General features: G+C 33.7%; 1 protein-coding gene across 1 annotated transcript in view; it reads left to right on the top strand.

Annotated features, from left to right (window-relative positions):
* The first annotated feature begins 4,738 nt into the window (after positions 1–4,738).
* Positions 4,739–13,714, top strand: part of LOC106070641 (apoptotic chromatin condensation inducer in the nucleus-like) — a 33,306-nt gene continuing 24,330 nt past the window's right edge. The window contains exons 1-4 of the mRNA XM_013230583.2: positions 4,739–4,912; positions 6,729–6,789; positions 8,344–8,363; positions 8,603–8,708. Coding sequence (XP_013086037.2) covers positions 4,763–4,912; positions 6,729–6,789; positions 8,344–8,363; positions 8,603–8,708 — 337 coding nt within the window. The 5' untranslated portion in view covers positions 4,739–4,762. The remainder of the gene's footprint in view (positions 4,913–6,728; positions 6,790–8,343; positions 8,364–8,602; positions 8,709–13,714) is intronic.

The raw sequence follows: 13,714 nt of genomic DNA, 5'->3' as shown, positions 1-13,714 counted from the left end.
AATAGATAAATAAGTGACGACAATGAAATAACAAATCAGAAACGTACATGAGGAGCAGGAACTAAGTAACATGTGTAGTTTGTCTAGTTTCACCAGAAGCCGTTACTTTCAGATCCGCCAAACAGTCAAAGATCTTCTGAAAGTTGTGACTGAAAGCGGGAATCGATTTGTATTCAGTCATCGTGTCTCACACCAAAGAGGTAAATTTAGTACAAACGATCTCGCTTGGGATTGTGACGGAAGAAATGAATAATCAGCAAGGATTTCGGAGGGGGGCAGTGGTGAGAATCCAAATTGCGGTGGTTTTCCATCCCTTTGGATCCAGTCAGTATGGGAGAGAGACGCGTGTTGACAGTACAGCACTCGCAAATTTACTGCCCAGGCTTTCCCTTGCAATAGGAAGGTCACTCCACCTCAAGTTGCAAAGGAAAAAGTTAATCAAAGTTGAATTCATTCTTGCTTAAAATTATTTCGTCTAGTTTGTTCTGTTTTAATAATGGAATAACAGCTGTTTAAGTTTAGTTAAGACTAGCTGTCTAGAACTACATCCCAACAGCCAACAGACTGCCATAACAACCACCATACCAAGACAAGAGAAAATGTCGAAAGTTTAGCTGGTTTGATCATATTGTAAGACATGACTCACTGTCAAAAGTCATTCTTCAAGGTACAGTGGCGGGAGCTCGAGGAAAGTGTCGTCCAAAGAAAAGTTGGCAGGATAACATAAAAGAATGGACCGGCCTCTTTCTTGATATCCTGCTAAGAACAGCTGCTGACCAGGAAAAGTGGATGGATTCGGTTACCCGAACTAGCTGTTAAAATCGAAGGGAAGGGTGTCGATACCAGTTTTTAGCTTTTCCACTCGACCGAGCCCACACTCGCAAAACCAAAGATTGTGATAATAGACGCTTCGTTGCGGCCAGTGTCGCCCTCCTAATCCAGACTTTTCCAGCAGGATATTTAAAAAGGGGGACAAATTTGGTTTTCATTTTCCATGTTATCAGACCTTTTTATTTCAACTTCGATTTGTTATTATAAACCGAAAGAACCATTTTAACTTTGTGTAATTTATAATTTATTATTATTATTTATTTTTTACTCTGAGGTGATTGGAGTCTGATTCGACTTTAGTCTACGTAGGATTTGTAATACACTTCAAGGCATCCAGCCTGCGCTAGGTAGATCTATTTTTTATAGTGGAATTTGATTGCGCAGACCAAAACAACTCCCCCCATAAGTGCTATAAAGATCAACTCAGGCGCCATTTCGCCTCACTGGCATAGAGAAAAGTAACTGGCAGCAGATGGCTTATGAAAAGCTACTGAACAAACATTTGAGACCCAAAGGAAAGCCCTTACTGAAGACTTTAATATACCGCCAGCGGACAACGGCTTCATCAGCACAAGATGCGGAGAAAATATGCAGGTCGCAACTGGGTTTGTGTAGTCATGCGAAACACTGCACTGAAAGACATTGCCATTCATTATCCCATTTAAACTGCTTAAAATTCTCCTGGTCTCTCTCTCTCTCTCACACACACACACATATTTGATGACTAAATTTAGAGTCATTTCATGACAAAAGAATAAAAAGCAAAGCAGCAATAGACCTTATACGTAAAACACTGAACCATATATGGAAAACCAAAACCAAATAAAATACTGAGACATAAAGATAGAGGCTTGTTTCATATTCCATATGCTAGAACAAATCCGGAGCCTACAAGTGCTCCTTCGTTCCTAGTGCCATTAGAGAAAAGATAGGGTTGCCCGAATCTTCTAGGAAAACTAACGACTTAGAGTTCAAGTCACTGATTAATATATGCTGGGCTATAGATTGACACATAAAATGCGTAATTATAATTATCATATTTTTTTTAAGTAACGTCTGCAATATACAAGATGCACATTCACTTTTAAGTCTTTATTTTGGATTTGTCTAAAGCGCATGTTAAAAGGGTGACAAGAGGCACGTAGGCCTACTGTCTGGGGGCTTTTTCGGCTTATTGGGTCTTTTAGCATTGGATAGCATTTATCATTTTTTTGGGTAGAGCAACATAGAAAATATTATGCTAATAATCTAACCGTCACTACCAATTATATAAAAAAAAAAATTTAAAGACCTATTTCCAATTTCATCTACATCTGTAATCTATGTTAATTAATTGTTTTCTAAAAGAACATTAAACACCTTATCGAACGAATCCGAAGGAACATTCGCCTCAGCGTGGCCCTCCGGTGGAAACATCCAGAGGTGGATCTGGACAGGCAAAGAACGAGTAGCGAACCAGGCCTTTTAGCAGGTCTCCCTGGGTGAGCTTTTTTTTTTTTTTTTTTTTATCTCACTCGGGGTGGGGATGGAGCAAGTAACCTGCAACCCAGTCCAAAAAGTCCGCCACGCCGTTCCACAAAGGGGGTCGTCATCAGTACCAGGAGCCTGGAGTGGCGACCCTCGCACGGAATTGTGGCGGTTACAGAATAGGAATATGAGACAAGCTCCCCGCAGTTAGCACTGTTCTCGACCACTTATAGCGAGTGGTAGGAGAGCGAGGACGGTGCGCTGTGTACACGGCACGGCCCGGTCTGGCCCAGTCAACCGATATGGCCGTTTACCGTTGGCTGCCCTCAGACAGGACAGGGGTGAAGAGCCCCATGTCCAGGCCTGGTGGTTGGATAAAAGCCTTTCTAACCATCAACGGGATAATGGCGCCTCCGGCGCCGATTCCCTACTGGACTTCATCGAAGGAACATTCAAAAACGTGTAAAACATAAAGCATTTCCTAAACACCAACCGGTGTGTGTGTGTGTGTGGGGGGGGGGCAGTAGGCCTATGTCTGAAATTTTCTCACAGGGAAATCCATTTCGTAGTGTAAGATGTACGTAGGCCTACTATTAGGTACCCGACAAGAGGAGTGCACGAGCTAGCTTTTCAAGGCTTTTGGAATAAAACGTAGTATGATCATCTTATAATATTGCTTCATAATTAAATTGTTATGCCACTATAATTGATTAATTACTCAACCATGACAGAAAATGCAGCTTTGATTATATTTTGATTTGACTTAAATTGCAAACATTTCGTAGATGTTTTTACGAATTATTAAAACACAATGAGTGACATCGGATGTCTTTTTTACGCTTGAACTTGAGTTGTCTTGGCTACCTATGAAGGGGGCTCGAGCAGAATTGTGTTTACTGAGCTCCTAAAGGCAACACGGAAAAAAAACTTCTCCCAGATATCCCCTCCCCCCACTTGTCCACAAAAGTGATTGGATCATAGCGCTATGAGCATAAATATAAGCATGAAAGTAGCGCTATATAAAAGCTATAATAATAATAATGAGCAAACAAACATAATGAAAAAAAAAAGGTTACAAAGACAGTTTGTGTGGAAACACAAACTCAAAATCGGCCCCCGAAGTGGTCCACCCAGGCAGGTAAAAAGGCAGGTTTCAATATTTTCAGAAAGAATATCATAAGGAAATTCTATCAAAAGTAAATGACAGAAGAATGGAGAAAGAAGGTTGACAGATCCTGTGTGGTGCCCCAAAGATTCAGCAGACCAAGGGATAGGACGATAGGTGAAAGTGAATGTGAAGTTAGATGTGAACCTGGCCTAACTGATGTCTTATAATGAGTATCTATAATTGATTTAATTGTTTTGTAAAGGGTCAATCTCTTATTCAAATCCTCAAGAAAAAACATTTCCGTAAAAAAGATTTTAAAAAAATTCCTTTAGTTTTTTTTTTTGCTCCGAGACATTTATCATTCTCTGCTATTGATATGGTAAAAAAAAAAAAAAAAAAAAAAAAAAAAAAAAAAAAAAAAACAAACAACTACGTATTAATTGTTGTTTTAAATTATGTCCAACTCATTAGCATAGTAAATAGATTTGTTTTCTTTAAAAATAAAAGTTATTTTTTTTTTTGTAAATGTAGCATTTAGTATGACAGAACTTAAATAATTTAGCAATGCAATTGTAAACAATAATATTTTTTGATCAAAAATTTAAAACCATTTGCCTAAATGTGTTAAAAATATGGTATATAGTAAATTCCCTTACTAAAAAGCCTCCAGTGTTTGTCAGTGAATAGTTGTAAAAATGTATTTTTATGAAAAAAAAAACTACTTGCATAATTGATTTAAAAATTTAAAGTAGCCGTTGCATCAGAACTTTTAATGATCTAAAATATCATGATGTCCGATTTTCATTTTCTCTTCTAGTTTCTGAGATCTAAACGGGACAGACGGACGGACAGGTCACACAAAACTAATAGCTTTTCCCCTTTCGGTGGCCGCTAAAAACGAGCAAAGCCGGGTAAAAAATCATATAGATTCCAGCAAGTATTAAGTTAACATCACTAGTCGCCCAGTCTGGAAATGTTAGTTTTCATATATACATTATTTTTTTTTTAAATGTAATGAGATTGGTTTTACTACGATGCTTTTTCTTATCATTAATGATTAAACAGTAGATTTAGTCGATATCGTATTGATCATTTGGACGTTGTAAATGGACGACTTACTAACAAAATAATTAGGTCAACCTGTCATTCCGTTCGAGGTGACATACTTACGGAAACTACCGAGAATCAAATAAATGTAAAACATTTGTATTTTTTTCCAATATATCAACGTTTCAGTTATCATGAATAAATTAGGCTTTCTACTAATCGAAAACATGAAAATATTTAGAATATAAAAAATACCTAATGTTTACAGACATTCCGGAAACAACCGATTTTCGCGTTCATCGGACTAAAATGGCGTCCAAAGATGAATCCTTAAATAATATAACTTTAAAAGGTACACTAGTTTCAGAACTTAAAGTTACAGACATTAAACGAGAGCTCGAAAAAAGAGGTCTCTCAAAGAGTGGAAGCAAGCAACAACTTACTGAACGCTTACAAGCTGTAAGTTTTATGATTAAAAGCTCACCTAGAAACGTAGTCGTACTCGTAGGATAGTTCATCATAGTAATCATAGTGGATTAGTGTCTAACTAAGTCTAAGTCACTCTAAGTAGTCTATCTAAGTAAGTCTAAGTGAAAGTGTGGAAGTCTGTTCTGACACTCTCTCACTTACTTAGATTGATTAGTAACTTTAAACATAGTAAGACAACTTCGACTTAGTGTCTTAGTGAAATTTAGTGTTAGGTTAATTAAATTAATGCTGTCACTTATACTTACTCCTTAGATCTAGACTCTATAACTACTATAAGTATAAGTATAATACTCTATATACTTTATAGATCTAGTCAGTCACACTTTATTAACTTTATATAAACTGATAATAAACTTATTAGCTAATAGATCTACTTCTAAAGACTTGGACGACTTGGTGACTTGGTCTTAGACTTAGTGTCTTAGTCTTACTTAGTTAACTTAGACTTAGGTCTTAAAGTGTCTTAGACTGACTTCTAAAATTAACTAAAAGTAAAGTGCTTCTTTTTAGTCTGACACTGCATATGGCATAGGCATAGGTATAGTCATAGTCTTCTAGAGTCTAGATCTATAGGAATAGTGTAGTCTAGTAAAGTTCTGAGTATAGAGTATAAGTATAGTGTCATTATAGACACCAAAATTTGAACTATATCTATCTGAAGCTAGTCAGTTACTGTATTTATACTGTATTAGTGTATAATAAATAATAATTGTACTCAAAAAGTTACAGAGTACTCAATCAATGTGAATCAACTATTGAACTCCTCTTTTTTTTACTTCAGTTAAAATTAGTCTCTCTCTTACATTTAACATTAGTCTCTATCTATAGACCGTCCTGTTACGTTATATATTTAAATTAGATCTAGAATAGATTGAATAGATCTAGATCTAGTAAAAAAATCTAGTTAGTAACTCTAGACATAGACATAGATAGTATAGTAAGTATACTTTTATGTTATATACTAGATTTATAACTATTACTAGATTATTAGTAGATTTAGATCTAGTATAGATCTAATAATAACTATCAATAATAAGACAGAACTAAGTTAACTACTCAGTCTACTGTAACTGCAAACTTTTAACTAGATTGCAGTCAGAAATCTCTCTCTTTCTGGAAATGAATAGGCTTATTAATTTGAAACCTATGAAAAGTTTACTAGAAGTCCAGGAAGATAAAACTTTTCAGCTTTAAGCTTGCAATTAATGTAAATTCAAAGCAGCCTCATTTTGTTAAGAGTTAAAAAAAAAGCCTAACCCTAAACCTACACCTTGACTAAAGCCTCTGGTTGACTTATTATGATTGCTGTTGAAAATATTAAATCTAGATTAAGAAATAATATAGGCTTAATAGATTAAATAATGTCAATTAAGCTAACTAGGTAATATCTTGTTCTTTAACAAAGCTGTCTCATGCTATTATACTTATTATCTATAAGACTTAGAATTTAGATTGATAAATCTACTATAGATCTACATGAAAAATGTATTATAATAATATAAAAGCAGATATTAAGGTGTTTGTCTTGAAAGCAACTCCATTTATCAATCATAATAAAACTTGACATGAGATTATTCCCTCTATACTATACTATAATCTATACTTAACCTTTTTCTTCTATTAAAGTCTACAAAGGCATTTTCCTCATTACACTAATATAAACAACAATGAAGCAATGAGTTGTAAACATTTTAGCTGTCAACATTGACATTTCATTTGTTATTATGTAAGTTTTTCTAATAGGTGTAATGATTAAATTGTTTGTGATATCATGCTCTCTTCACAGCAACTCTTATTAGAGAAACTGCAGCAGGATGCAGCTCAGTCCTCAGGAGATGAACTGGAAGGTATGTATCTTGTATTGCATTGGACAAATCTGAAATTACAAAACCAGTTACTTAAAGACACACATGAAAATTAAGTTTCTATAATTAAAAAAAAAAGATAATTTTTTTGTTTTTCTTATTTAAACTAAATTATTTTGTCAGTGATCAAGCTCTGATTTTCTAAAAAAAAAATCAAGATTGCTCATAAATATAATCAGTGGGTTAACTCATTAAAAAAAAATCAACCTGTCCTAAGACACTCTACATCAAGTGCCTGGTTTTCATTTTGGATTGTTTAATTATTTGTATTATATTAGTTCTTATTTTTTTAAAATGGAAAATTTACTTTTAATTTCAAAAGCTAATGGAGATAAATTTCTATGCAACCAAAATTGCCTAATAATTGTTTTATTGACAGATAAACAAAGACACAACAAATAATTGTGCAATAATTGTAGTTCATACTTTGAGTAACCTTAGAACAGAACAAAGTATTATCAACTTTTCATTGTTATGGTTGGCCTTAATCACTTTGGAACTTTTTATTTAAAGAGCTAAAAACATCTGATTTTCACTACATAAACTAGGAAGTAGCTTGTTATCTAAATCTACAAACCACAAATAGGACACTAAAAGCTCTTCATTTACAAAATTTTGAAAAAGCTGGTGGTAACCTATTGCATTGTTCCTCAGTAGGAGGCAATGTAATGACATGGTTGTAATATTGATTTCATTTACAGGAAGCCTTTCGAAATTGGACTTTATGTTTGAGCTGTAATGTGTATTATTTTTAACAAATAATTTTCCAAGCTGTGGTTGGGGTAAAAGGAAGATACTTTGTAAAAAAAAAAAAGAAAGAAAAAAGATTGTTACTTTTAAAACACTGTGCAAAATATTTCATATACAGTTAGCTGACAGTGAAAGACCAGGGAAGTGTTGGATTACAAGAGATTGGCTGTACTTTAAATAATTGAACCATATAATTAAATATCATAAACATTCTTATTATGATGTAATAACTTTCAAGGCTAAAATAGAAAGATTCCTGAAATTTAGGATATTTGCTAGAGTTAAGAGTTTTTCTTCATCTATTTGTTCTTTACTTCTCATACTGTTAAAAATGGTGGGTTGCCTGATGCCATTAATACAAGTGAGGAGTCTCACTACAGTCATACCTCTTAATAATTTGGCTTTTTTTTTTTTTTTCACGTTTTATGTTTATGTCACTTTTGCTCGCTGTCATGTTAGGCAAAACAAAACATCAACACTTAATGGCTTATAAACTGTCATATATAGTAATCACTTTAGAAAAAAATATCACCATTTATCACAGCAAAAAAACAAATTAAAAGGGTTGAGATGTGCCTGTCACAACACATAAGTGCAGTTGATGTATACTTTGTTGGATTAAAAAGTAAACTGTATGCAATGTTAGCAAATAGATGTACATAGCAAGGTTGTTAGAAATAATAGAAATCTATAAATGTTGATTTGTACCCACTTCTTTATTTATTTGATTAAATAAGAGGATATGCTTAAGAAGAAATTAACTTTGCAATAAATTTTTTGTTCCAGGGAAAGTGCCGAACATGGCGGTAAGTTAAATAAAAATATTTTTTAAAAATAACTAAATTATGTAAATAACTTATATTTTTTATTTATAGTTCGCACAAAAAGAAAAAAAAAATAAATTTAGGATTAATTATGGTGATAAACTATCTAATATAAATTTTACTTGCTTTAGTATTCTCTCTTTTACACTTTTGTGGCGTTTTTTTAGGTATTGCAAAGCCTGTTATCGTACTGTTTTGACCAAAGTTTTTCTTTTGTTTAGCTTCAACAAGATAACAAAGCAGGACAGAGTGAATTTGTTCGACAATATCTAGAACAGCAACAGAAAAATTTGGAAATACAGATGGAAGTAAAGAAACAGGTTGAAGGTAAGCTATATTTCATATTGTTATAACTGTAGTGATAACTGTGTGTGCTGACACATTACAAAGGCCAATGTGCTGCTAGCTGTTAGTTGTGTCAAGGGACAAGGGACAGACCTATAGGAAAGTGCTAGTATGAACACACCAATTGTAAATGTTGTCTGTTGTATTTATGTGTATTTTTTCTGTTGTGTTGTCTTTATATGAGAAACGAGTCCTTGTAATCACAACAAATTTCCGTAAGGATCAATAAAGCAGTCTTAGTCTTAGTCTTAGTCTTAAATCACCTGAAATATGGTAATGAAATCATCTAGAGAGAACTGGCGTTTTCTGTAATTTTTCAAGATAGCCTTGATGAACCCTATTTAAAGATCTTGAGTTTGTCAAAGTCAAGCATTTTGGTCCAGTACAGTTCAGCACAGCAAGACAGGCTGGTACAGGGAGTCCAGAGGGAAACAGGAAGGGTCTAGGACAGTAGAGCTTAGTACAGCAGTATGGTTATCTTTAGTGGTGTTATCTACAGTGAATCAGTTGTACAGTCAGTGTTTCCTGTTGCCTATTGTACAGTATTGGCTGTTAATTTTTTTAGACTCATTACAGAATCACATTATTTGGAGCCCAAGTTGTCAAGTTGTTGAGCTAGTTATATCATGTTGTGCAGTGTTCACATAGAGTCTGAAAGACACTGGTGATAAGAAGTGGGATTTCCTATGGCTTCTGTGAAACTGCTTGACGAACTTAATTGAAAGAACTGAAACAAGAGCTCTGATGTAGAGGACTGCAATGCTTTGAAAAAAAAAACAAGGAAAAATCTTAGAGCGCCTCTTTGGCGGATGAAGATGCTGGAGATCTTTAACACCATGCAGGACGAATAGGTATGATGCTAAACAAGATGAACGAACAGAACAGTACCATGTTTAAACAAATGGGTAACATGCTGAACAAGACAGAAGAACCATTAGTCAACGAAGGCTGCTGTTGTACAGGCAGTTATGATGGAGATGCTGGTGATGGTAGCACTGTCTGTGACTGTGATATCAGGTTTAATAAAAGTGGGTTCCATGACAAGAAACTTGACAATTGCTGTGACTATACCATGGATAAGCACAGACCTTGGGATATCATAATGAACCAACCAGAACCCATGCATTAAACAAGAAATGTGCTGACAGCACCTCACAGGGACACTTACCAACAACCAACAGGCATTTATCCAGATATCAAGACTAGGGAGAAGCTCTGATGGTGGTCAGGAAATGAAACCTCATACAGCAGTTGATGGACTTATGCACATCTGACGTTACCAACAGTAATCACTCATTTATAAAAAAAAATACACAAACAAACTTTTTGTACCTAGTTTGTGCATGTGGGATTATTAGTTAAATATGATTTTCTGCTTTAAAATAAAACATAGTTTTGAATTATATTGGCTTAAGACACTTCTACTGCTTCAAAACCAGTCAGCAGGCTTGGCAACATTGACCTTGAAACACACTTTCTATATTTCAACCTAAAGGAGATAGCTAACCTTTTTTTTTTTTTGGTGATAATGATAAAGAAAGTTGTGGGTTTATTTTTCTTTTACAAACATTGTGGATTTAATTTGTTTTATATAGATCAATAAAAAAAAAATTATGGATTTTATTGATATCTGGAATGTTATTTGGATGAACAAACTCATCTTGGATCTAAATATTTGTGATAGAAAGATGATTTTACCATCACAAAAGAGATACAAGACACTGATAGCAAAGACAAACAGACACAAAAATTCTTTTGTTCCCCTGGCAATCAAATCATTAAATAGAAACAATCTGATATAAACTTTTCATATGTAAATTATGAGTGAGTCTGGTGTGAATGTACATTTTGGTTTTCTATAGTTATGATGTTTTGTTTCATGTAATGCACAAATTGTAGGACAAATTTCCTTACGGATAATAAAGATTATTATTATTAATTAATATGTTTACAAATAAATAATTACATTTTACACCAGTTGGCTGTGAAAACACTGTGACTTCATCAAATTAGAGACACTTTTAAGTCAAAATACATCTATAATAAAATACATTTATAACAAATAGTCTAGCTATTAATAAACAGCTTCAATTAATGATTGTTGAACTACAAGTTCAGTTAATGGTCACCCCCAGTATTGAAGGGTATGTGCAAGCCTGTGAGGACCAAGTTGAGTGGGTTATCATCACTTGAAAATCTGTATTAACTTTTGAGTTTTTCATCTCATGGTAGATGTTTTTTTTTTTGTAACAATTGAATCAAGCTAGACAGATTTTTTCACCAAAAAAATGCTTTAATACTCTGTACATTTTTCTTTCATAGTAAAAATAATAGTTTTGAAAAGGCACAGATAAAAAGGAAACTTAAATTATGTTTTTGTTAATTTGTGTAGTGAGTAAATAGGCCTAGTTTTTCATTGTTTAGGCAGCATGTTTTTAATTAATAGTTGATCAGTAATATTGTTATCTTGTTCTACTTACTGGTAGGTAGAACAAAACTTATGATGATATTGTACTACTTCTTTGACTGAGCTAGTCCAAAGTTCTAAATCCTATTAACAAACAATCTGACCCCTCCTTACATTTTGTTTATATATGTGCCATTTAAAAAAAATTTTGGTGATGTCCACACGTGAAGGGATGTGTTGGAGATCTGAAAGAAACACATATTTGGCTTGTCAAAATTTGCAAGGATAATAGTTATAAAATGATTTAATATCATTCTGAATTCATATCACCAATAACAAAATGCAGTGAATATTTGCTCTAAGTACAATCTAGGCTAGAGCCAGAAGTAATATTGTCCATCTGTTACTTCACATACTTAGAGTACTACTTAGCAAATGAATAAAACAAGAAAAACATAAAAGATATTAAAAAAAAATAACTTATAAGATAAATTAGATTGCATCAGTCATGTAACTAAATTTGTTATAGATCTAGACCAACAACATTAAATACTTTTACCAATTGTTTTTGTTTAGCGCTGTTTCATGTTTTTAGCTATGATCCCATCAGTTATCTGGAACAGTTGGAAAATGGGAGGGAGGGGGGGGGGAGAAAGAAATAGATATCTGGGTGAATTTTACCTTTTAATCGAACTTTAAAAGCATTTATTAATTTAAAAAAAAAGGGGGGGGGGACGAACTGAATTTAAACTCATGACTCAAGCTTCCTTAAGCTGACATACTAATCACTTCGCTAGTGAGGTATTCATGAAAATAAAAGATTAAATAGGTATCTTTATTTTATTTTTTTTCAAACGTACTCTATAGCGGTAACTTGTAAAGGGGACTAATTCAGCTTATACCACCACTTCAGTCAAGTACAATATCTTTCCCTTGCTCAAGATACCAAACAAAATAATTAATTACCAATAGTTAATTAACTAATTGGGTAATTTAAAAAAAAAGATTCTTGTGTTATCAGGTAAAAAAAGAATTTTGCAAAATTTCAGCTTGATCTGAGTTTGGGGGGAAAAATAATGTGAACAAATTTTTTTTTTATCAGAGTGACTTGATATAAGGCTTTGTAAAATGGGATGAAGACTTAGATGACGTAGGAAGTTTGTGTTATACAAAGTCAAAGGCAGCCTTTGAATGTTAGTCAAATTAACATTACGACACACGTACGTTTCCCTTTCAGCCTCGTATTCCTTTGTGATTACCAAGCTGTAAATCTAGTAACATAACATCCATAGGCGAGGGTCCATGAACTTGGATATAAAAAATACAGATCCACTTTTGACAATTAAATACCTAATCTTACAGACTTGACTGATAAAGTTTCACGCACGATACTTGAGGTTTTAAGGCACAACTAAATTAATTGAAATAATAAATCCACTGTAAAAGTAGTGAAATGTTTTCTTTTGCTCCTTTTAGCACTCTGCAATCTAAGAATACATCTAGAAATATTTACATTCTGGTTATTGCTTAGTATATTTTTTTAGCTCCCTTGGGTGTTAGTTTTAGCTTTACTGCACGCTGTTTATGATTTGGAGAACAAAAGTATAACTAAACAACTGCACATTTTATTGTGTTACAGCTCACTGGTTTCTGATCAGTAATTAACTTATCAGTAATTAACTTGGGTGTTTTGTGGCCCAAATAATAGCAGGCACCCATTAATTGAGTTGTGTAGACCCATAAAAATCGTGAAACTCAAAATCCCACTCTTCACCAGGATTCCAAAACCCCTCGCTTTGCAAGTCAAATGCTTTACCACTCTGCCATCGCTCACCCTCCACACACAAAACATGCATTCACAATAGTGATGATTGACATTTAAAGTGCAAAAGTTATTGTAGCCGAAAAATTACTCTTTTTAGACTTATTTTGGAAACAGGCACTTTTCTGCATCAATTTTAAGCACGAAGAACACAGTGCATGTGGGTTAGTTATCCAGCTGGCGCTTAATGTGAAATGTCTTAGCATTTATTTAAAATAATTGGTTTAAGGCATGCTTTGGGAAAGCAATTTTAGCATAGCACAGATACTATTGAAAGACCCTGCCAAACAAGCATATCCTTTTCCATCTTTGTTTTAAAACTATGTGTGTGCATACAAAATGTGTACTTAAGTTAAAAAAAAAAAGCTTAAGACTTCGGAAGCCTGTTGCACCTATTTGGGGGCTTGATGTAGGCCATAGTGAAATCGGATTTAGTGGTTTTAATTTTTCATCTCTAAACAACACGGTGACACCTAATAGGCTTTATCCATCATTGGACCCTTCTTTATTGCTGTTTGTAACAACATTTAGATGGTACGATGTGTTGTTATGCCGGGGATTTTACTTGAATTCAATAGTTAACAAAAAATGACGATCTAGAATCACAATTGACGATTCTTTGATAAAACAAAACTCTGGAACTTTATTTAAATACAACGTAAGTACAGTTTATGTACAAATTACAAATCAATGAGCATGAAACATATTACAAAGGCTTTTCAAACAGAGCTCTTAGAAACGTGACTGTCTACAAGGACA

Source organism: Biomphalaria glabrata, chromosome 7, assembly GCF_947242115.1.
Source record: "Biomphalaria glabrata chromosome 7, xgBioGlab47.1, whole genome shotgun sequence".
NCBI lineage: Eukaryota > Metazoa > Mollusca > Gastropoda > Planorbidae > Biomphalaria > Biomphalaria glabrata.
Note: the sequence above shows the minus strand (reverse complement) of the source record. Positions and strands in the feature narration are given on the sequence as shown.